At 46.8% G+C, this 23,062-nt stretch overlaps 1 protein-coding gene across 1 annotated transcript in view; it reads right to left on the reverse strand.

Moving 5' to 3' along the window:
* LOC130131754 (dystrophin-like) overlaps window positions 1-23,062 on the reverse strand; it is a 184,191-nt gene that overhangs the window by 14,997 nt on the left and 146,132 nt on the right. Inside the window, 10 exon segments of the mRNA XM_056301551.1 lie at window positions 948-1,013; window positions 4,340-4,378; window positions 6,167-6,303; window positions 6,714-6,825; window positions 9,477-9,643; window positions 13,424-13,581; window positions 13,799-13,884; window positions 14,800-15,001; window positions 15,429-15,503; window positions 15,778-15,839. Coding sequence (XP_056157526.1) covers window positions 948-1,013; window positions 4,340-4,378; window positions 6,167-6,303; window positions 6,714-6,825; window positions 9,477-9,643; window positions 13,424-13,581; window positions 13,799-13,884; window positions 14,800-15,001; window positions 15,429-15,503; window positions 15,778-15,839 — 1,104 coding nt within the window.

Below are 23,062 nucleotides of genomic sequence, written 5' to 3' on the forward strand. Positions count from 1 at the left end.
TTTTAGCTAGCACCTCAATTAACCGCCAAAATTGCTTTTTGACCCTTTCAGCATTCCGCATTCAAAATGACTGCTCAACTAGGCGCAAGCAAGCTAATTAGCATGCGGCTGGAGGCAGCGCCGGCACGACTTGTTCCAACGAAACATATTTATATTATCTTTCTTAATTTTTACATTTTTATGGAATCTGAATGAGAGGAGAGACTTCGTTTCTCATAAGATGACAAATGCCTGGTGAAGAAGAAAAACGACATTTGATTTGATTTGGATGTGTCCCCCTGAAAGTGGGTTCTGAATCGATGGGGCTAACTAGAATGCTTTCAAGGTATCATTTGGTGAGAATACTCCCAAGTTGCAAACGAGGGCTCACTGCTTTGTGAATTAGATAAAAAAAAAAAATCAATTACTTTTAGTCCATCTGCTGTTTGCCGTAGTTTAGGTGTGTATGGAATGAATATCTGCTGCAGTTTTAAAGCCATGGTGAGTGAGGAAGCTTTCACCTCATTAGACTATTGAGCAGCAACACCTGTATATAGTAAAAATGCCTCTAAATCGTCCTCAAAAACCACCTCAAGCACTACTAATGTTTTGTGACTTGCAAAATTTGCATTTATTAAGTCAAATAAACATAAAAATGTCATTTTAAATCCTCCCTGGACTATACTTCAGGCGGGAATTGGGGCATTAGAAGTAATGAGTATGTGAACACAGTGAAGTAGAGGAATGAGGTGGGATGCTTCCAGTGTTTTTTAAAAACACTACTGGTTCACATCGAGGAATGTTCTCTGGGAATACGTTAGCCACACTAATCCCAATCACAAGGCAGGGAGCTGGTAAACCAGTACATGCAGCAGCCTTCGCACCCATTTTCTGCTCACAACACTGCGAGTTTACATTACGTCTACACTGCTGAACATCTCCGCAGAGTCATCGGGCGGGGGTCTTACCGGCTGGCGTAGTGCTCGATCCGAGTGTGCGTGTCGTCATGTGAGAGCTGGGGGGATGACCCAGGCCTGGGAGAGAGAGAAAACCATATTAAAATAGAGACAGAGAAAGGAAGAGAAGGGGGGGGATTAAAAAAAAAAAAGGCAAAAGGGGCTCACGACACTACCCGGCGTTGTCTGGTTAATCCCACCACACACACGAGCACACAAGTCTACACACATGAACACAGTCGTGTGAGGGCGGCAACAGTACAAAGCTGAGATGAGTGGCAGCATGAGAGGCTCCGTGAATTAACGCTCTGATTTTATACGACGCTTCCGCTTTGAGTGCATTTAAGCTCCATCTGAGAAGGTACTTTGAAGCAAGGCGTGCACATCCAGCCTGCCAACGGTTTTAACAGGGGATCATTATTCTGACATCATTTACCACGCACCTCTTCTGGTCGAGGAAAAATGCGATAACCGCTCTTATTAACGGCAGATCTAAGGTCTAAATTCAAGCTGAGGTTCACAATATCTTAAATTAAATTTATGGCTCCTATTAGTAGGGGTCAGTATCATCTGGATTTCACAATTCAGATATCTATTTCAATTCATCTTATCGAGTCTCGGTTCTGATTCTTATAATTTATGAGGAAAAAAAAATGAAAATGCTTCAAAAGCAAAAACCTCACGGTTCTCTATTTGGCAGTTTGTGACCTTGGTTATCGCCCCGCAATATTACACTCAAATAACTACATCAAGATACTATCGCTCTTTTGAATTCTCATTTTTAAGTCACGAAGTACACCAAGTACATATGCATCAATTTTAATAACTGTAGGACGTAAATAGATATCCTATAAATATCAGAATGAAAACCCCCCTCTTCTTCTCCCCTCTGAGCCGTCCCGGTCGCTGCTCCACCCCCTCTGCCCGGGGAGGGCTGCAGACTACCACATACTTCCTCCAATACATGTGGAGTCACCAGCCACTTCTTTTCACCTGACGGTGAGGAGTTTCGCCAGGGGGCTGTAGCATGTGGGAGGATCACACTATTCCCCCCGAACAGGCGCCCCGACCGACCAGAGGAGGCACTATTGCAGCGACCAGGACACATACCCACATCCGGCTTCCCACCCACAGACATGGCCAATTGTGTCTGTAGGCACACCCAACCAAGCCAGAGTTAACACAGGGATTCGAACTGGCGATCCCCATGCTGGTAGGCAACGGAATAGACCGCTATGCTACCTGGATGCCCCCAGAATGCAAATCATGTGTGTTAACCTATATAAAAGAAGAAGGCTCAACAGTTGAGAAGGAATGTAACCCCTCTACAACAAATCTAGCCACCGCTCGGTAACATTCATTCAATCTCAATGCTCATCTTCTCCTTCACTGCAACGGTGGATGGAGTTTTCCAACCAGGAGCTCTCTGGGGATGAACCGGAGGAGGGGTGATATTGCTCTGTGACCTCATATCGAGGAGAAATACTGAATATAAATATCATTCCCAATCTTGCTATATGAAAATTGGATGTCGGTTATCTGTGTCTTGCGGTGCCCAAGAGCCAGACCTGCGAGCGGTATGCTGACCGGGCGAGACATCGAAAACGGTGCATTTATTTATGTTTCAATCAAGCTGTAGTAAATTCGTTTGCCATATTAAAGGTGTTTCTGTTCTTATATTACATTATCTTACTTGCAAGGACTGCATGAGGATGCTTGCTTCGTTGAGCCGTGTGGTAAACAGTCTACATCAGTGGGATTCAATCTTGTGCCGTGGAGAGCTACGCATATGGCTCTCTATGGGACGTGGTTGAATACCACAGGTCGACATGCTGTGTTGACACACTACATCACCAGTGATGAGGATGCTACGTCAGCAGGCCCTGGCAGCTGACTAACACTTTTTTTTTTATTATCAGTTTTGAAAAAGCAACTGGAACTACGCTTCCAGGATTCAACGAGCAGATTCAGAACTCACATCTCAAATACCCAGATTTTAGAGATTTAGAATCGGCTTCGAGTCAGAACCAGTACTTCATACCCCACCCTATGGATTAGTGACCTTGGTTATTGTATGTTATGGTATTTAAAGGTGAAATGACTGTTCGGTTCCTAAAAATAGGTCTGCAGTGCAGCGTGGGAGTAGGGACCAGCAGCAGTACTGACACAGAGCGCTGTCGGATCCAAAGCCTGCGTCACTCTGAAGGAAATGACATTTAAATGATGAAACTTGGACAGAATGAGTGGAGGCGCATGTCCCTCTATCTATGTGTGTCTGTGTGTGTGAGAGTGTGTGAGTATAAGGGAGTTTGCATACCAGAGCAGCATAGAGTTTGAGAGAAACTGCGCTCTTTCAGGTTAGCATGTTTGTTTGCTTGTGCCTATGTTTGTGAGTATGTGTGTTAGAGAGAGAGGGAGAGAGAGGGAGAGGGGAGAGAGAGAGAGCAAGAGAGAGGAAGGAAGGAGAGAGAGAGAGAGAGAAAAAGGAAGGTAAGAAATGCATATCCAAAGGAGTTGAATCAAGTGCAGCTGGACTTGGTGTATATCCGTGAAGACGTTTCGCCTCTCATCCAAGAGGCTTCCTCAGTTCGTGCCTTTCTGACTAGACCAAGCTAGTCTGACTGGCTGCTGATAAGACTCAGAATTTATCCTCTGGGGTCGTTGTCAGAGGTACTGATATGCGTGGCTCTTTGTGATCCGATGTTTACCAACGCCCGTCGCTAACAGAGCCATAGATATGAGAGGCTCTTTTGTGTACCGATGTTTGGCCGCGCCCATCGTTATCGGAGCTATTGATATGCGTGGCTCTCCTGTGCTCCGATGTCCAGCCACGCCCGTCGCCATCGGGGCTATTGATTTGCATTTGTTTAGCAGCGATGGTCGTTGGGGGTGTTAGTTTCGACTTCATTATTCAGTGGTCATGAGAGTCATTGGAGGCGTTAGTGAGCGACTGTTGTTCTTGGAGGCCAGGCTTCTTGAGTCTCCTGGGTAGAGATGAAAGGACGGCATTGTAAGTGGGAGATAGGTGGTGTCACAGACCTCCTCCTCTGTTGAGGGATGGTTTTTCCAGTTTCCCATAGATGGCTTCCTTCACCCCTCTTTCAAACCATCTATCTTCTCTGTCCAAAATGTGGACGTTGCTGTCCTGGAAGGAGTGTGCCTTCTCCTTTAGGTGTAGATAGACTGCTGAGTCTTGTCCTGAGGAGTTTGGCCTTCTGTGTTGGGCCATCCGTTTGTGTGGTGAGGCAAAACGTCTTCACGGATATATACCAAGTCCAGTTGCACTTGATTCAACTCCTTTGGATAACCATGACCTGGATGAATGAGAACATTCACAGACACGTAAGAAATGCATGTGTTTGGTTGTGCGTGTTCGTGTGTGTATGTGCGAGCAAGATACTCACGCATGGTCTACGGGCCAGAAGTTGATCAGAGTGACAGGACTGCAAGACAAAAAAACGTGATATGATGACACAGAAAGTGGGAGGAGACTGTACAGCAAAGCATGATGGAAAGTGTAGTATGAAACGCAGGGATGAGTTGAAGGTGGGGGTGGGTGGGGTTGACAGACACACAAGACAACGTAGGACGGGTACGTGTAGTAGTGCTCAGGCACATGCATGTGCGCGCGCACACACACACACACACACACATATAACACATCTTCATTGTAAATCAGAATTCCTTACTGACCTACCTATTTCACTAAAGCCTACTAATAAAACAACAATCTAGTATAACAACACAATAAATACACACTTGGCAAACAATAAAAACACGAAGGTATGTACAAACATTTAAATCAAGTATCAGTTATTGTGTTGTGATTTTTAGGAGTGTCTGTGTCTGAGCATATCGATGTGTGTTCTTTATTGTCAAAGAATAACTATGTCAGTAGCTCCACAGCAAAAAGGAAGGATGTGTGTGCACTATTCTGACACTTATTGCAAAAAAATGTGTTTGATTTTGTCCATCCCCTTGAAGACAAGTGTGTGCTGACATGTTCGTGTGTGTGTGTGTGCCTCCATGATCATGTGTAAACTTCCACACATACCACTGGATCGCGGTAAATTAACTCAGCAAAGGCTAAGTAGGACGCACAACTGTAAATATTACAGGTAAAACAAGGACACAGAAACAGGGGTAAATTCACACACACACACACCCCCCCCAAAACAGGGTGTGGACAAACCTGTGTTTGTTTGTTTGAATGATATGTGTGACTGTACACTAGTGCCGCACCATTAATCTAATCGCAGTCGCGACGTCAGCGTGTGCGATTATATAACCACAAAAGGCTGTGATTAATTAAATAATAAAATGTGTGTGTGAACATCCATTTGTGTGCGGTCTGCATATCTACGCCCATAATGAAGAGATGACCAGTCGGTCTCTGTTGAGGCAGTGACACGTGTGCCGTCTACGGTCACATGACCACCCGGTGTGCCGTGTGCAGACCAGAAAGAAGGAAAAACTGGATACTGATGACAACAAAGTAAAAATTGGATACCCATGACAACGAGCAGGTTAACGCCGATGAACTGCTGGCAAAAAAAACAAAAAACAAACCCCAAACGCAACCTCTGCTATATGGCGATATTCTGGATTCAAGCTCGGCGATATTGAACAAAAAGAGGTACTGTGTAAAAGACGCAAAATGAGAGTCGCTACATGTCGCGGCAACTCGACAAATTTGTATATGTATAAATTTGTTTATTACATCACAATTGCAAATCATGATATTGTCCACAATAACCGCAATATGACTTTTTCACCAAATTGTGCAGCACGACTGTACACATAAAACAGTGTGTATGCAGCGTTGTCCGTTTGTCTTCGAGTAGATCTACATATTTGTGTGTCTATATCTATACACATCTCCATTCCATCCATTATCCAAGCCGCTTCTCCCCATTGGGGTCGCGGGATGCTGGAGCCTATCCCAGCAGTCATTGGGTGGTGTGTGTGTGTGTGTGTGTGTATATATATATAATACATCTCAATAAAACATTTTTTGCATCAGCTTGGCTCAGGTGTACGTCTTTGTGCGTGTCCTCCATTTCAGGTCACACTACGAGCAGTGTCTCTCATGTGTTGTAATATAATTTGACGTATTTGTCCTTGTGTCCTTGCGTGTGTGTGCGTGTATTTGAGAAGAGAGAGAGAGTGAGCAAGAGAGAGAGAGAGAGAGAGAGACAGAGACAGAGACAGAGAGAGAGAGAGAAACTCACGTCTCCATGTTGTCTCCCTCCAGGATGCTCTGGACAGGCAGGTAGCCCATGCGAGGATGTTTGGCAAAGTAGCGCTTGGTCCTGAACTTATTCTTCAGCACCTTGGCGAAGTCCCTGACATCTTCTCCTGATGTGGTCTGGAGGAAGAGAAAGACAGACACAGACACAGACAGAGATAGATATAAGGGGTAAAGAGGAAAAAAGACAGAGAAAGCAACATAAAGATTATACTATTTACTGGATAGGTAGATAGTTCATCGCTCTCACTCTCACACTCACACACACACAAATGATAACCTGTATTAGGTTGATTTCATTAAAACGTTACATATTTTATAGTGAATATGATAGTTCAGAGAAAAGAATAATTTCACTCCACTTTCAGTGTCTTACAGAAACATTCTGAATATTTTCAATGACAGCAAACACCAACATACACCATAATTGTGTAACTTAATAGTACACATGCACACACACACACACACACACACACACACACACACACACACACACACACACACACACACAGAGCGGGGTAGATACACACTGGTGTGCAGTATTCAACCATGGGGTATTGCATTTTGTGTCCCTTGGCAACACGTCCGGAGAAGAAGCAGCTTTGGCAGATATCATAGTTGAAGTGTTTCAGACTGCGATATCTGAGAGAGAGAGAGAGATATAGAGAAAGAGAGATAGAGAGAGAGAGAGAGAGAGAGAGAGAGAGAGAGAGAGAGAGAGAGAGAGAGAGAGAGAGAGAGAGAGAGAGAGAGATAGAGAAATAAGAGGTGGATGGGGGAAAGGGGAAGTATAGTGGGTAAAGAAAAAGGGGAACGGGAGAGCGAGAAAGCAGAGAGAGAGGAAAGAAGAGAGACGAGGGCGGGGGGGGCAAAGGAAGAAGGGGGGAGAATCAATAAAAGGTAAAAGTCATTGTAGCATTTTCCCGGGGAGTAAGCTAGTGTTACAGTTTTTCAATGCTGTACGCAAATGAGATTCTCATCCTATCTGCCCCGAGACTCTTCATTATAACCTAACACGTCTTTTGTTTGGGGGGGGGGGGTGGTACTGCAAGAAGGGAAATACAGACACACATACAGACCAAAAAAGCAGTGTTTTTTTCCTGCCATTATACGACTTTTGTGCAGCGCTCAGCTTGACTGAACGGGAAATAAGGAAAACAAAGTTGTTAATATGCAGCGCTCAAGCTAAAAACAGCTAGCCGATAAAACATTCTGCCTGTCCGTCTGTGGATGTGCCGCCTCCAAGGCGGACCCTCGCACGAAAGCGACCAAGTCTGACGTGAGATGACAGAGATCAGGCTATCATAATCTCAAAGCCCCTATTAAAAGATGTCAGATGTGTTTAACCATTGCGTACTTTACGATGTAAAATGAATGAAGGCGAATGACTGCCCCGCCGATTTGACTTTCATTCATCAAACAACGGTATGAAAGCATAGCTCAGCTCAGCTCCGCGTGACGGCAGGGTGAATGACGTGAATTATCTTTGGCTCAGCCACTGTTCCTCCACTCGCTGACTTGCGAAATACAATCGACTTCTCGCTTACTTTCGAGACCCGCACCCGAATTCACGATATTCCGGTTTTGACACAGTCGCTGCCCGATCTGAGTCAAAGATGTGAGTCACGCACGGTTGACTTGGAGAGGGCAGCGACAGAACGCAGTGTTGGTCGAGTGAGCTGGAGAGTAAATGAAAAGAGGGAGCGATAGTGAAAACAATTTTTTTGAAGGTTTCTAATCACCCCAACCACGAGAGGTCCTTCATCATACAGCCTTAACTGTGCACAAAAAAAATGTAGGCTGATACGTCCAGTAGTTTGCGAGATTAGCTGCGGAAAGAGAGAGACACACACACACACACATGCACGCGCGTGACCAAACACACAATCTCCGCCAGGCAGTAGCCAGGAGGAAGATAATAGGATAATAAATTAAAGAAATAAAGAATAAACAGGCTCTCAGGTTTTATCATTAACCAATTTAAAGGGCCAGGGTTACAAGCATAATGGTGGCGCTTTTAATCATTATAATTATGTTATAAATAATGCATATTCACAGATGTGCCACAGAGTTGGAGCATCAGGAAGTTTACTACTCTACTATTGCTGTTGAATTAAATTAGGACCACAAACCGTTTCCCAGCAGGGTCCCGAGCTCGGGAAAGGTATCATCCAACAGCTTGTTCCACGCGTGCAAACTAATTGATAAAATAGATTAACCAACAGTCCTTTATCTTAGCAATATTACGTTCGAGGACATCCTTTATTGCCATAATTGTTGTAACAGTAAGGCAATTACACGACCATGTACCACCGGCTGCACAGAGACCTCCATCAGCACAGAAAACAGTGACTTAAAGGGCAGCAATGGTTTTTACACCAGTTACAACGTCATCATGACTGGGAGGTATTGGTGGACCAGGAAGTGAGTCGGCCGCATTTCTCACTAAAAGAAATGTAAAGCTGGGTCCAGCAGTGGTCCCACGTTCCCTCTAAAACGAAGCTGGTGAACAAAACGATGCTGTAACCAACAAGCATGATGGCCGAGGCTCTGAAAATAAGACCCAGGTTGTACAAAAAGGTAACTGCCCTTTAAAAGACCGATAACCCCAGCAAACATTTTCCACTGTGGTTATGAGATACTGACGGTATGAGGCTCCCTTGTATCGGCTGCATAACTGAAGTACGAATCCTACCAGAACCTTCTTTGCCACATTTCTAGACTCGTGCCTTCACAAAGAAAAAAAAAACAGCAACAAAGGGTGGAGACCGCACACTCCTCACAGAAGGAATTTCGGGAGGTCCATGCAGGGCTTTGCTTTCAGTCTGTGGTGATATTAAAAGCAAGAACAACAGAGTCGTCCCAGTAGCACAGCGGTCTATTCCGTTGCCTATCAACACGGGGATCGGCGGTTTGAGTCCCTGTGTTACCTCTGGCTTGGTCGGGTGTCCCCACAGACACAGTTGGCCGTGTCTGCTGGTGGGAAGCCGGATTGTGGGTATGTATCCTGATCGCTGCACTAGCGCCTCCTCTGGTCGCTCAGGGCGCCTGTTCAGGGGGGAACTGGGGGGAATAGCGTGCTCCTCACTGTCAGGTGAAAAGAAGCGGCTGGTGACTCCACATGTATCGGAGGAGGCACGTGGTAGTCTGCAGCCCTCCTCAGATTGGCAGAGGGGGTGGAGCAGTGACTGGGACGGCTCAGAGAGCAGGGTGATTGGCCAGGTACAACTGTGGAGAAAAAAAAAAGGGGGGGGAATCCAAAAAAAAAAAAAAAGCATGACCAATGAGCCCACCTGAACCCAATGATCGGACACTCCTTGCAGATGTTACACTTGGCCTGGTGCTTGGCGGTCTCGGCGGCGGCGACGCGGTGCAGGACGGGCAGCCAAACCATGGACTGGGGCTCCAGACGCATCCAGTCCAAGAACATGGCTGCTTCCAGCTGTGGCTTGTTGTTGGTCTGGGAGAAAAACATTGCAAGAGAGTGAATTTTAAGAGTCTTTTCTGTGGTGGGACATAAATTAGTTAAAAGAGCAGCAGCATGACAGTAAAAGTCAGTCTGCATTCAAAGCCACTGAAGACACCACCAAAACGGCATCATTGCTGAAGATGGTGTATTTTTACTTAGCGATAGATGTAGATAGATGCCTTCACCTCTTCAAAAATGGACACAACACTTCTATGGTGCTCTGGATTTAAAGTTCGGCACATGATCTAAAAACTTATTTTGGGGAATAAGAACAAAAAGAGTGAATTCACGGGGGAGGGCTGTCGCTCTGTTACTCATTAACTAAACAAGGCAACGTGTTTGATTTGTACATCCCTTTCCTCTCAGCAGGGAGTCCAGGACTAAAGTATTTGGAGTTTCCATGGTACTGAACTCTCTCTCTCTACACACAAACACACACACACACACACACACACACACACACACACACACAAACACACACACACCTCTGAGGAAACAGCTTTAGCACAGATAAACAATTTCAAGTGTAAGAACGAGGAGATTAATGGTCCACCTGCTGCCTGCTGCATGCGTGTGTGTGTGCGTCTTTGTACGCATGTCTACAAGCTTTAGTCCACTCAAATCATCAGGACCTGATATACTTATTTGGTCAGGCTCCAAATTACTGTACCATACTATACTATATATATATATATATATATATGTCCTGGTCGCTGCGCTAGCACCTCCTCTGGTCAGTTGGGACACCTGTTCAGGGGGGAGGGGGAACTGGGGGGGAATAGCGTGATCCTCCCACACGCTACATCTCCCTGGCGAAACTCCTCACTGTCAGGTGAAAAGAAGCGGCTGGCGACTCCACATGTATTGGAGGAGGCATGTGGTAGTCTGCAACCCTCCCCGGATAGGCAGAGGGGGTGGAGCAGTGACTGGGACAGCTGAGAAGAGTGGGGTAATTGGCCGGATACAATTGGGGAGAAAAAAGGGGGAGGGGAGAGAATCCAAAAAATAAATAAACAGACATTTATTCTGTTTCTAGTCTTTGTTTTGGTTTTAACTCTGGCGTTCATGCAAAACAGCGTCTGGAGTGGATCCCAACACGAAACCATCCGGTACTAGAGCAGCGGGGCTTCCACGGGGAGTCCAGCGCTCTCATTACAGACCGACTCAGGAGGCTCGATTTGTGAAAACAGTATCAGAGACGGGAGTTTGATTATTTCTGACAGGACAATCCAGGTCGAAATAAGGTTCAGCTAGGCAGCGGGGGAAGAACAGGGAGGGGGTGAGCGGGTTCAACTGCCGGGGCCAGAATCAGCTGGTAGGCCTATAATGGAGAACAACCAAAAAAAAAAAAGGGGGGGGGGATTGTGGGTGAGGTCACATGAGGGACTTTGAAGGCAAAAACGATGGATTATTTTTGGAGAATAAAGGATAATCTGCTGAGATTACAACAGGGATCCTCCCAAAAAAGCGTGTCAGAACAAGAACTAAAAGAGGCAGGACGGATTTGGCTGATGCAGTTTCGTGCTGGAAAATATTTCTAAGTAGCAAACCGCTAAAGCCTTTCTCGCACTTGTGTGACTGAATCTGTCTTTTACGTGTATTACGTCACACGGTGCAACGAGACCAAATGAAAATCCTGGGATGAGCCTGGCCAGATTGTGTGATGATACATGAATTACGATGACAGCCGACGGCACCGAGGAGGCGTGTCGCTCTCGAGTATGGTGCAGCAACAACCACAACACGCTGCTGCTGTGCTGCCGGCAGCGCTTTGTTCCGAGGAACCAAAGAAAAAGGAAAAGAAAGAGGACGTGAACTCGACCGTGGCTTGGTAGGGGAGGACAGGCTGAGCTACAATTATGTCTTAAAAGAGGATGCGCCCCCGCCATCCCCTTTTGTCTCACTCAGACAAAACACATTATAGGAAGCCTTGTGCTGCTGCTGCCACGGTTTCACGAGTCTCCCTTCATCTATTTTTCTGTTTTCGGAGGACGCCTCCTCTTCGGAGACATGATTGCGGCTGACTGTCTCTGCCGCCGTGTTTACATACACATCCAGCGAGCGAGCACAGCGCCTTTTTCACACTGGTAACGCCTCCGTCGGCTGGGCACGAGGCGGCTCAGCCAAAACATTTCTGACACTGCCGGAACTTTAACGGAGCCTACGATCACAGCCCCATTAGTGGACGTGGACCCCGTCGAATCGGATCAGCCAAACACGTGCACGCCCTAGGATTTTGGCCACGACACGGGAAATTTGTCTCCATCTCAAAAACGCGACACAAGATGGGCTAAAATCACACGGTGTGTGCAGGCCTCGAGGGAACACACAGTGTCCTGTCCGGCTTCCTTTCCACGCCACCGTGTGATGCACGCTGGCAGCAGGAGTCACACTGACTCTCACATCCCAGTACACATGTACTCTGTGTGTGTGTGTGTGGGTAGTGAGCATGTGTGTCCTGGATGTTTGTTTGGCAAGATTTCCATCCTACAGGGGCGTCCGGGTAACGTAGTCGTCTATTCTGTTGCCTACCAACATGGGGCTCACTGGTTTGAATCCCGGTGTTACCACCGGTTTGGTCAGGCATCCCTACATACACAATTGGCCGTGTCTGCAGGTGGGAAGCCAGATGTGGGTATGTGTCCTGGTCACTGCACTAGTGTCTCCTCTGGTCGGTTGGGGCGCCTGTTCAGGGGGAACTGAAGGGAATAGCGTGATCCTCCCACGTCTCCCTGGCAAAACTCCTCACTGTCAGGTGAAAAGAAGCGGCTGGCGACTCCACATGTATCGGAGGAGGCATGTGGTAGTCTGCAGCCCTCCCTGGATCAGCAGAGGGGGTTGGAGCAGCAACTGAGGTGATGGCCCGGTTCAATTGGGGAAAAAGTGTGTGTGTGTGTGGGGGGGGTTCCATCCGATGCTCACCCTGACAAAGTATCTTGAAAACTGTTTTAGGTCCCAAGTTTTCATGCTTGTGGTCTCGGTTTCACTTATAACAGACCCCTCCCCTCTGGGCTAACCTGGTGTTATAACCAATGCATAAAAATTATAACCATCCATCCATTATCCAAACCACTTATCCTGCTCAGGGTTGCGGGGATGCTGGTAACTATCCCAGCAGTCATTGGGCGGCAGGCGGGGAGACACCCTGGACAGGCCGCCAGTCCATCACAGGGCCAACACACATACACACACACATTCACACCCACACACAAAAGCATGCATGCCCTGGCCCAATTCCTTGTGAGTTTATTGTGTACTTGTTCCAATTTGTATTTACTCAAGTGCTTCAAAAAAAAAAAACCCCGATTCATGACCTTTGTTTGCTGTTCAAGCACTTGTCGCCCCTGAATGCTGAAAGAGAAATAAATTCAACTGAGCAGAAAGAACAGGACGCTCAGTGGGGTCCTGGGACTCCGTGGCTCAGATCCAGAAGGGCTCGGGCATTGGCAGACATTCGGGGGACTGCAGCACCTCGGCATCTACTTCTTCTGTACCAATATTACTCTACAATACCGATACCTATTCCTGGTAGAGGGTTTTGACTGCTTCCATGTTAACACGTGACCCCAGCTAACGTTTCTTTCTACGTGTATCAACAGAAAACATCCTTACAAGGATATTACATTCAATGTCGACGATGACACGTGAAATGATAATTCACATTTTCTACAAAAACGTGTAAATTCAGATCACCTCAGGAGTATAGTCCTCTCCCTTTGCTGTGTTTTTATTAATCATACTTCATTATCTACTATTTGCATGTTTACTTACAAACTGGAAGCAGCTGCGGACGGAGGGCTCGATGTTTGAGCCGCCAAAGGAGGCCACCTCCCCCAGTTGCCTGGGGATCTGGATGGAGTCGTGGAGCAGGAGGCCCAGTCGCCGCTGGTCACAGAAGCCTGTCGCGCTGGCCACCTGCGTGAACAGGACTGCAGGGAGAGAGGAGAGAGGACTGGTTTGTAAATCTAGGGCTGTTCTGTCAACAGAAAAACCACAAGACGAGAATCTGATTCCCCCTCCGACTTCTGTGGCACACATCATCTGCTATATTACTAAAACACCAGGAAAACAACTCTTACGTTAATGCCTTGTGTGTGTGTGTGTGTGTGTGTGTGTGTGTGTGTGTGCGTGTGCGTGTGCACTCACATCTGTATTTGTCCTCCAGGTGTGCCTTGCAGAGTGAGATGATTCCAGTTTTGAAAGATAGTGTCCGGATCTTTCCGGTGCGACCACTAGCAATCAACATAACCACAACGAGTGAGATGTATTATTTATTTATTGATTTTTAAATTTCCCCCCTTTTCTCCCCAGTTGTACTTGGCCATTTACCCCACTCTTCCGAGCCGTCCTGGTCGCTGCTCCGCCCCTTCTGCCGATCCGGAGAGGGCTGCAGACTACCACATGCCTCCTCCGATACATGTGGAGTCTCCAGCCGCTTCTTTTCACCTGACAGCGACGAGTTTCACCAGGGGGATGTAGCGCGTGGGAGTATCACGCTATTCCCCCCAGTTCCCCCTCCCTTCCGAACAGGTGCTCTGACCGACCAGAGGAGGCGCTAGTGCGGTGACCAGGACACATACCCACATCCGGCTTCCCACCCGCAGACACGGCCAATTGTGTCTGTAGGGACGCCCGACCAAGCCGGAGGTAACACGGGGATTCGAACCAGCAATCCCGGTGTTGGTAGGCAACGGAATAGACCACTACGCTACCTGGACACCCGTGTGAGAACAGTGAAAGCAACTCTGTCAGGTGTCTCAATATTGTTCCATGACACATAGTAAAACTCCCGTGTTTCATTTCAGTTACAAGTTACAAGAACAGTCACTAACAGGATACAATTGTGTGTAAATTGTTCATTTTTTGCTGAATAGCTGATTGGTCTTGTTTTTGCCAGCCGGCCAATTATGCAATCAGAAAATGTGCTGGTGATTTTTGCCATTATTTCACCGCAGGTTATCACAGGCAGTGGGAGCAGAGCTGGTCTCTTCACACAAAGATCGTTAAAAAAATATACCCACACAGACCAGCCGCGTACATTCATCCGTGAGTTTCAGTTTCAACGAGATAGCTGGAGCGTCGTGTATCCGCATGCGTTATTTTCTCCCCGTGTGTGTGTGGGTGTGCGCACGACACATTACACCTACGTGTCATAGACATTGAGAAGCCAGTTGAGACACATGTCCACGCAGAGCGGCACATTGACCAGATGTGTGTGCGTCTGTTCCAGCCGCTGGTACAGGCTCGTCAGGCAGGTGACCAGCTGGGATATGTCCAAAAGCTGCTCGTTCTGCTTCAGACCATGCTGCTCAAACACCTCGCGTGCCACCGGCATGCCCAGCAGGTCCACTGGAAGAGAGAGAGAGACAGAGAGAGTGAGAGACAGAGACAGAGACAGAGAGAGAGGAAGAGAGACAGAGAGAGAGACAGAGAGTGAGAAAGAGAGGGAAAATGAGAGAGAGAGAAAGAGAGCGAGAGAGAGAGAAAATGAGAGCGATAATGAGAGACAGAGAGCGAGAGAGACAGAGAGCGAGAGAGAAAATGAGAGAGTGAAAGAGAGAGAAAAAGAGCGAGAGAGAGATTTAACGATTCAATATGATGGAAAGAAAAATAGGAGAAAGTGTCTTGGACAGTTATGTGGATTGTTAGAATGCAGAGTACTCAAGACGAGAGAGGACTGCATTCGGAATAAGAAAAATCCTACATGACCCACAGAGAGAGAGAGAGAGAGAGAGAGGACACAAACATTTTCCTATCCAGACAAGACAGTACTTACAACAGAGAGCCTTCTGCAGGCGTCTGAGCTTCATGGCTGTGCGGTAAGCTGAGAAACGAACGTTGTTCAGATCGGCTGAAAAGAGAGAAAACAAAGACAACAGAGGGGAAGAAAGAGAGAAAACAAGAGGAAAAACACTGTGTCACCAGCACTGAGCAAATATTAATCAAAAAACACCCCATTCTGTTGTGGCTCCTCTGCATGGGTTTCATATCAAACTTGCCTACATGCACGTCAATATTAATTACAAGTTGCTTGTCTTGGGCATGGTGCAATGTTGCACACACAGACTCTGTGTGAGTGTGTGTGTGTGTGTGTGTGTGTGTGTGTGTGTGTGTGTGTGTCTTACCCAAAGACTGGTACAGTTCGGCCATTTTGGGATGGTCCCAGCATGTTGTCTGGGTCTGGTGACTGAGAAGAGAATAAAGAGAAGCACGAGGGTTAAATATAGTAATAATAACAAGACACATGGACACAGAAACAGGAATAAATTCACTCACTCACACACACATGCACACACAACTTGCTGCTGAATGCTAGGTATACACAGGTTGTAGACTGAGCATCATCTGATTGCATAAAATGTCCGTAGAAATGTTGAAATATTGTTTCTGATCAAGCAGGCAACATGACATTACATATTAATGGAAGATAGTTTTCATTTAAAAACCCATCGTTCTCGGGAAACGGTCATATCTCGTCAGTTTAGCCTAAACTATTAATATTATTTATATGAGCAACTGATGAACGACCAGGACGTGAGCTGGAATGTTACATCTCAAACACGATGAGACCATCTGGACAATCCTCAGTTTTGTTTTCTTTATCAGAGGATTTACAAGAACACCCACACTTACATGTGAAGAAAATAAAGGTCTTGGATTACATGAAAAACCCTCAGACATGTTCCACCCTCAGTTACCATTCTGCCCCGGTATTCAAAAGAAAGGATGTACACAGACCGGTGTCGTTGTGCCAAAGCGACCCAATAAAACACATTCCAGACCAACCTAATCCAAATCAAACCCACCAAGGTCACAAACCGCAGCACATTAAAATAAACCAAGCCACACTAAACCAAACCCGAACCAGTATTTCAAACCGTATCGAGCAACACGAGCCAAACAACACTTACACGAGCCACACGAAAACACACAAATCTGAAGCCCTTTAACTCAATCAAAAACCCAAACACACCCAATTACACTCCGCCAGCACCGAACAATGCCGGCGACTGTTTCAGGATCGACATCCCGCTATACACACGTGCAACAGGCACACTGCACACAATGTAAGGCAAACTGGGTGCAGCAGTCACGCTCCGCTAAAACTCTTTATTGCTTGATAAAACAAAATCTAGCAAAGACAGATTCTTTCATGATGTCTCCGGAAGGAAAATATTCCACTGCACCTGACAAGTGACATGATGTTGTCTGAGCTAATGACTTCCTGGACAAACTGTCTTGTTTCTCCCTCCATTTGTTTTTTCTTTAGATTTCCCCCCTCAATTATCAATTGTACCCGGCCAATTATCCCACTCTTCTGAGCTGTCCCGGTTGCTGCTCCACCCCCTCTGCCGATCCGGGGAGGTCTGCAGACTACCACATGCCTCCTCCGATACATGTGGAGTCATCCAGCTGCTTCTTTTCACCTGACAGTGAGGAGTTTCACCAGGGGGACATAACACATGGGAGGATCACCCCATCCCTACCCCACCCCCGAACAGGCACCCCGACCGACCAGAGGCGCTAGCGCTGCGACCAGGACACACCCACATCCGGCTTCCCACCCGCAGACACGGCCAATTGTGTCTGTAGGGACACCCAACCAAGCCGGAGGCAACACGGGGATTCGAACCGCCGATCCCTGTGTTGGTAGGCAACGGAACAGACCGGTACACCACCAGACGTCATCTCTCCCTCTATAATTACCCTTATCACTGAGTGAAAAGTGAGAGTGAAAAATTCTTTGCAAATGGAGATGTGAAAGGTAAAAGCTGCATACCTCCAGCGACATCTTTTGAACCATCTAAAAACTTCTTTTTAACCTTTAACACTGCAATGAACACGGCAAAAAAACAAAAACATACAAACGAAACAAAAAACAACAAGTGTTTTCATCTGTGTTGTTCAAAGCTCGGCCAAAGCTACCGACCCGGCCCAAGGTGAATGAAACCAAATATACCCCAAATGCACCAAACCATAGCAACACAAACCGGACTTAAACCCTATAATAAATTAAACCATTCAAACCAACTGAAGTGCCCTACTTTACCACGCAGAGGCAGAACTATTCTACAGCACTGTAAACCGAGCCAAACTCCAACCTACAGCAGACTGGTCTGTTTGCAAGACTATCTGGTTTACTCAGAACTGGGAATCTGTCCAAAACCCACAAATGGCCACAATAGCTGTTTTCTGTACCTACACAAAACAGCCGTAACGACGAGGCGACAAACACCACCGCAGTTTTTCACGGCAAAATTAGATCAGTTACTTGATCTGTCAGACCATCCCATCAACCCCGTGTTTTGTTTCTTCATCCATTCCTCCATTTCATTATATATGGCGTGTCTGCTTTTACAAGAGCAGCCGCACACTCATTCCTCCAGCTATGAGCAGGGGAGACCTGGATAACTGTGGCGGAGTGAAGGAGAGTGGGCAGGAGAACAGAGACCAAGAGAAGGGAGTGAAAAAGAAGGAGGGAGGGAGAGCGAGAGAGAGAGGTTGGAATGAGGAAAAACTGAAAAAAAAGGAAAGCCGAGGGAGAAATTGAGGATGAGAGGGGAGAGAGAGAAGAGCGAAAGAGAGAAAAGAGGAGAGAGGAAGATGAAAGCAAGAGAGAGCGGTCAGAAAGATGGAGGAAAAACAGAATTGCTGTTGCTGTGTCATTCCCGCCTCACACACACTCTCCTCGTGACTGCTGCTCACATCTCACAGGAGAATCACTAGTCAATTATGTGTGGACGTGTGTGTGTGTGCGTGTGTGTGTGTGTGTGTGTGTGTGTGTGTGAGAGAGAGAGACAGATTGGGTGTTCATCTTCGAGTGAAAACGAGACAGTTTGTTTGTGTGTGCCAACATTTTTAGGTTGACCCCCCCCCCCACCACCACCTTCAAATCACCGCAGTAACAGTTTCACCCAGCTTTTGAAGAAATATGTCGTCATGACTTCAAATAGCAGCTACTAAGTCTTGCAACTGATGTTCAAAGACCGCGTGCGATGTACGACAGCACCGTCGGTCTCGACTTTTCTCATTCTCGTTTCTTTTTTCTTGCACCAAGTGTGTTCACCCAGTCGTGTCTGGCGGCAGGATAAAGTCACTGTCATAACAGGGAGTCATTCAAGAACATCCATCCATCCATCCATTATCCAAGCAGCTTATCCTCATCAGGGTCGTGGGATGCTGGAGCCCATCCCAGCAGTCATTAGGCAGCAGGTGGGGAGACACCCCGGATAGGCCTCCGGTCCACCGCAGAGCCAACACACACATTCACACAGTTACAATTCAGTACGGCTGACTCACCTCACCTACATGTCTTTGGACTGTGGGAGGAAACCGGAGCACCCGGAGGAAACCCACGCAGACACGGGGAGAACATGCAAACGCCACACACAGGATGACCCGGGACGACCCCTCAAGGTTGGACAACCCCGGGTTTCGAACCCAGGACCTTCTTGCTGTGAGGCGACCGCGCTAACCGCTGTGCCACTGTGTCGCCATATTCATTCAAGAACAGGAACAGGACCGGGTTCTATGTACGCACTATAGTAAGCTGAACATCTTCCAAACACACTTTCAACAAAAAATGATTAGAAAAATCTGTTGTGACAGGAAAGATTTCATCACTAAATTAATTCAAACTTGGACACAAAATCTGTAGAGATACAAGCATTTCATCAATGTACATTTCATAACTTGAAACACGGTGCACTCGGGTGCTGCAAGCTCGAATTCACAAAGCTAATGCATCCTCCGACTGATGACAACTGTTATCGTTTTAGATTGGTTTTGGACATTGGATGTGATGCTACACTAATATACCATCTGTATGTGTACATATAGCTAATAGCCACATATCTTTGTAAGCTAAATATCCATCTGAGCAGCAGCAGACTCGCCGAGCACTTGAAATCTATTCTGTCCGTGGCTGATAAGCATTCATTTACTGGCTTCGTGAAATCTCAGGTTCATTCAAATTGACTTCCTCTTATGAAATCTTGTCCATCCATCCATCCATCCATCCATTATCCAAGCCGCTTAGCCCAACTGGGGTCACGGGATGCTAGAGCCTATCCCAGCAGTTATTGGGCGGCAGGTGGGGAGACACCCTGGACAGGCCACCAGACCTGGAGGAAACCCACGCAGACACGGGGAGCTCATGCAAACTCCACTCAGAGGACGACCCCCAAAGGTTGGACTACCCTAGGGTTCGAACCCAGCACCTTCTTGCTGTGAGGCGACCGCGCTACTAACCACTTCGCCACCGTGCTGCGAAGTCTTGTGTCACTTCAAAAATAGAATAATCTATCATCCACACATGCATAAAGGTGGCAAGAAGGCAACCATCCAGGAGAATGAGCGCCGCATCTGTTGGGAGGAAAGTGGGGAAAAAAGTGTCTTGAACTTTGTTCAGAGCACCACCAGAATAAACAACTCAAACTACACTTGCTTAAAACAAGGACGGCGACTGTGAGTGTTCCACTATGACAAAATTATTGTATGCCGAAGTTTAATGAGGCTGTAGTCCACGGTGGTCCAGAGTACACGTGAAAGCCAACAAAGCTTGTTGAGATGGCTTGGACATGTGTGGAGGAGAGATGCTGGGTATACTGGGAGAAGGATGCTGACGATGGAGCTGCCAGGGAAGAGGAGAAGAGGAAGGCCAAAGAGGAGGTTTATGGATGTGGTGAGGGAGGACATGCAGGTGGCTGGCGTGACAGAGGAAGATGCAGAGGACAGGAAGAGATGGAAACGGATGATCCGCTGATGATCCTAATGGGAGCAGCTGAAAGTAGTAGTAGTAAGTAGTCCAAGGTGGTCCAGTGTACACGTGAAAGCCAACCAAGCTTGTTCAAAGCAGACATTTTGAGAACTGCCAACACACACACACACACACACACACACACACACACACACACACACACACACACACACACACACACACACATAGTAATAGTTTGTGTCTACACATGCAATAAAACTTTGCACAATTATCTCCTTTAGTCTCGCTCTCTACAGCTCGCTCGCCTCCTCGCGCGTGCACGCACACACACTAACAAGCGGTGATAGTTAATGTCTGCACATGCAATTAAACTTCGCACAATCATCTCCTTTAGTCTCACTCTCTACGCCACTCGTTTCCTTGCGCACATGCACACACACACACTAACACACACAGGCAGTGATAGCTTATGTCTGCACATACAATAAAGCTTCACACAATCAACTTCTTTAGTCTCGCTCTCTACGCCTCTCGCTTCCTCGTGCACGCACGCACTTGTACAAACACACACACACTTGAGAGAATAAGGAGAGGACCCCATGGAGAGGAGCTACTTAAAAATCATCTAAGCTTGTCGTCTGCATGAGCAGCAGCTCAGTCACTCAGCTTGTGATTGGCACCACGCAGCAAACCACTTGGTCAGATGCTTCGGCAACAACCTCGCCGCTTCACACGCGACAATCGTGAAAGGCTTTCCCTCCAAAGCACGGTGTGGTCGGGAAGTGTTGGTCATGGTATCTTGAAGTTTGGGGGAGAGATCTTGTGACGACTGACAGTGGCTGCTGGGACAGCATCCCAGCCACCCTGAGAGCAGGGTAAGCGGTCTGGATAACGGATGGATGGACGGATCTTGTAACTGGAGGGCCGCTAATTTCCTTCACAAGACCACTCGGAGAAGTCTGGGCCGGGGGGAGGTGACTGAAAGCAAATGTTCGAACAACTACCGTCAAGACACAACGCAGCCAGGCACCAACTGAGGAGCATCTCAGAGGTGTAAGTGGTGGTAATGAAGACGAGCCTCCTGGGAGAGAACAAAGAGAGAGGAAGAAAAAAAAAACAAAAAAAAACCAGGGGCTGGTTACACACCAAAATTTCAATTTCAGCTCAGATCTCTGGTCTCTAAAACTGTGGGCTGAGCCTCCATCTGAGTCGCCACGTGACAGGGACGGGCTATGTTTTAATGAGCCTCGGTCCCGAGGCAAGACACTGCGCTGTTTTTCTCACATGGGTCCTGGAGTTTTAAAAGTCTCCATCTTGGAACGCCAATATTCAGCCTCACTTCTCAGATTCACCCCGTTACAAATGCATCTTTATCTCTCGGGTAATCGACTACCGCCTAAATAAAACAAAAACGGCCTTTTACCGAAGTTTTCAGTGTAGCGAGTATTTGGCAAGAACTCACTGTTACGAGCTGAAATGATACGCGTCTCTAGATTGTCGGCATTTTATGGCGCGGCGTTACGTTACACTGCATTACATAACCACATTACACGGATTCCTCCAGACGGCATCACTTGGTGGATAATTTTAATCCAATCAATTCTTCATGATTCTCAAATCAAACGCAGGAATACGTGGTTTCTGCAGTGAAGCGCTCACTTCAATGCTGACATGGATTTTTGCCCTTTGAGTAACACAAAATGAATTGTGGGGTGCTACATACATACATATATATATATATATATATATACACACACACACATATATATATATATATATACACACACACATATATATATATATATATATATATATATATATATATATATATATATATTCTCCTGGCCTGACAGTTGTGTTGTTTTGAATAGTATTTGTAAGGACAGGCATATGCTATTTTTTTCTGAAATGTGAAGCAGTCAGTCCTGAAATCTTTTTTTTGGGGAGGGGGGGGTTCCCCCTTTTTCTCCCCAATTGTACTTGGCCAATTACCCCACTCTTCCGAGCCGTCCCAGTTGCTGCTCCACCCCCCTCTGCCGATCCAGGGAGGGCTGCAGACTACCACATGCCTCCTCCAATACATGTGGAGTCGCCAGCCACTTCTTTTCACCTGACAGTGAGGAGTTTCACCAGGGGCACATAGTGTGTGGGAGGATCACGCTATTCCCCCCCCCCAGAGGAGGCGCTAGTGCAGCGACCAGGACACATACCCACATCCGGGTTCCCACATGCAGACACGGCCAATTGTGTCTGTAAGGACGCTCGACCAAGCCGGAGGTAACACGGGGATTCAAACTGGCGATCCCCATGTTGGTAGGCAATGGAATAGACCGCTATGCTACCCAGATGCCCTGAAATCCCTGTTTTTGTTTAAACTGAATCCCTTTGGTGACACTTGTAATTGCATCCATGAGAAACGAAATGCTCGAGATTTAGAAATGTGTCATAAAAAGAACATTTGTTTACGAAACAATACTAAAACTGTCAGGCTAAATTAACTTTCAGTTGTTTTTGATTAACTTTTTTTTCGTCAGAGCAAAAACCACAGATGGTTCCCCTCCGTCCAGTGAAGTGAGTAATGGATGATGCCAATTGCTGCAAAATGGACACCCATAGCTAGATTTGTTTAAAATGCAATATTAAATATTAACAGGTCGTCCGGGTAGCGTAACGGTCTATTCCCTTGCCTA

Source organism: Lampris incognitus, chromosome 21 (genome assembly GCF_029633865.1).
Source record: "Lampris incognitus isolate fLamInc1 chromosome 21, fLamInc1.hap2, whole genome shotgun sequence".
Classification (NCBI taxonomy): domain Eukaryota; kingdom Metazoa; phylum Chordata; class Actinopteri; order Lampriformes; family Lampridae; genus Lampris; species Lampris incognitus.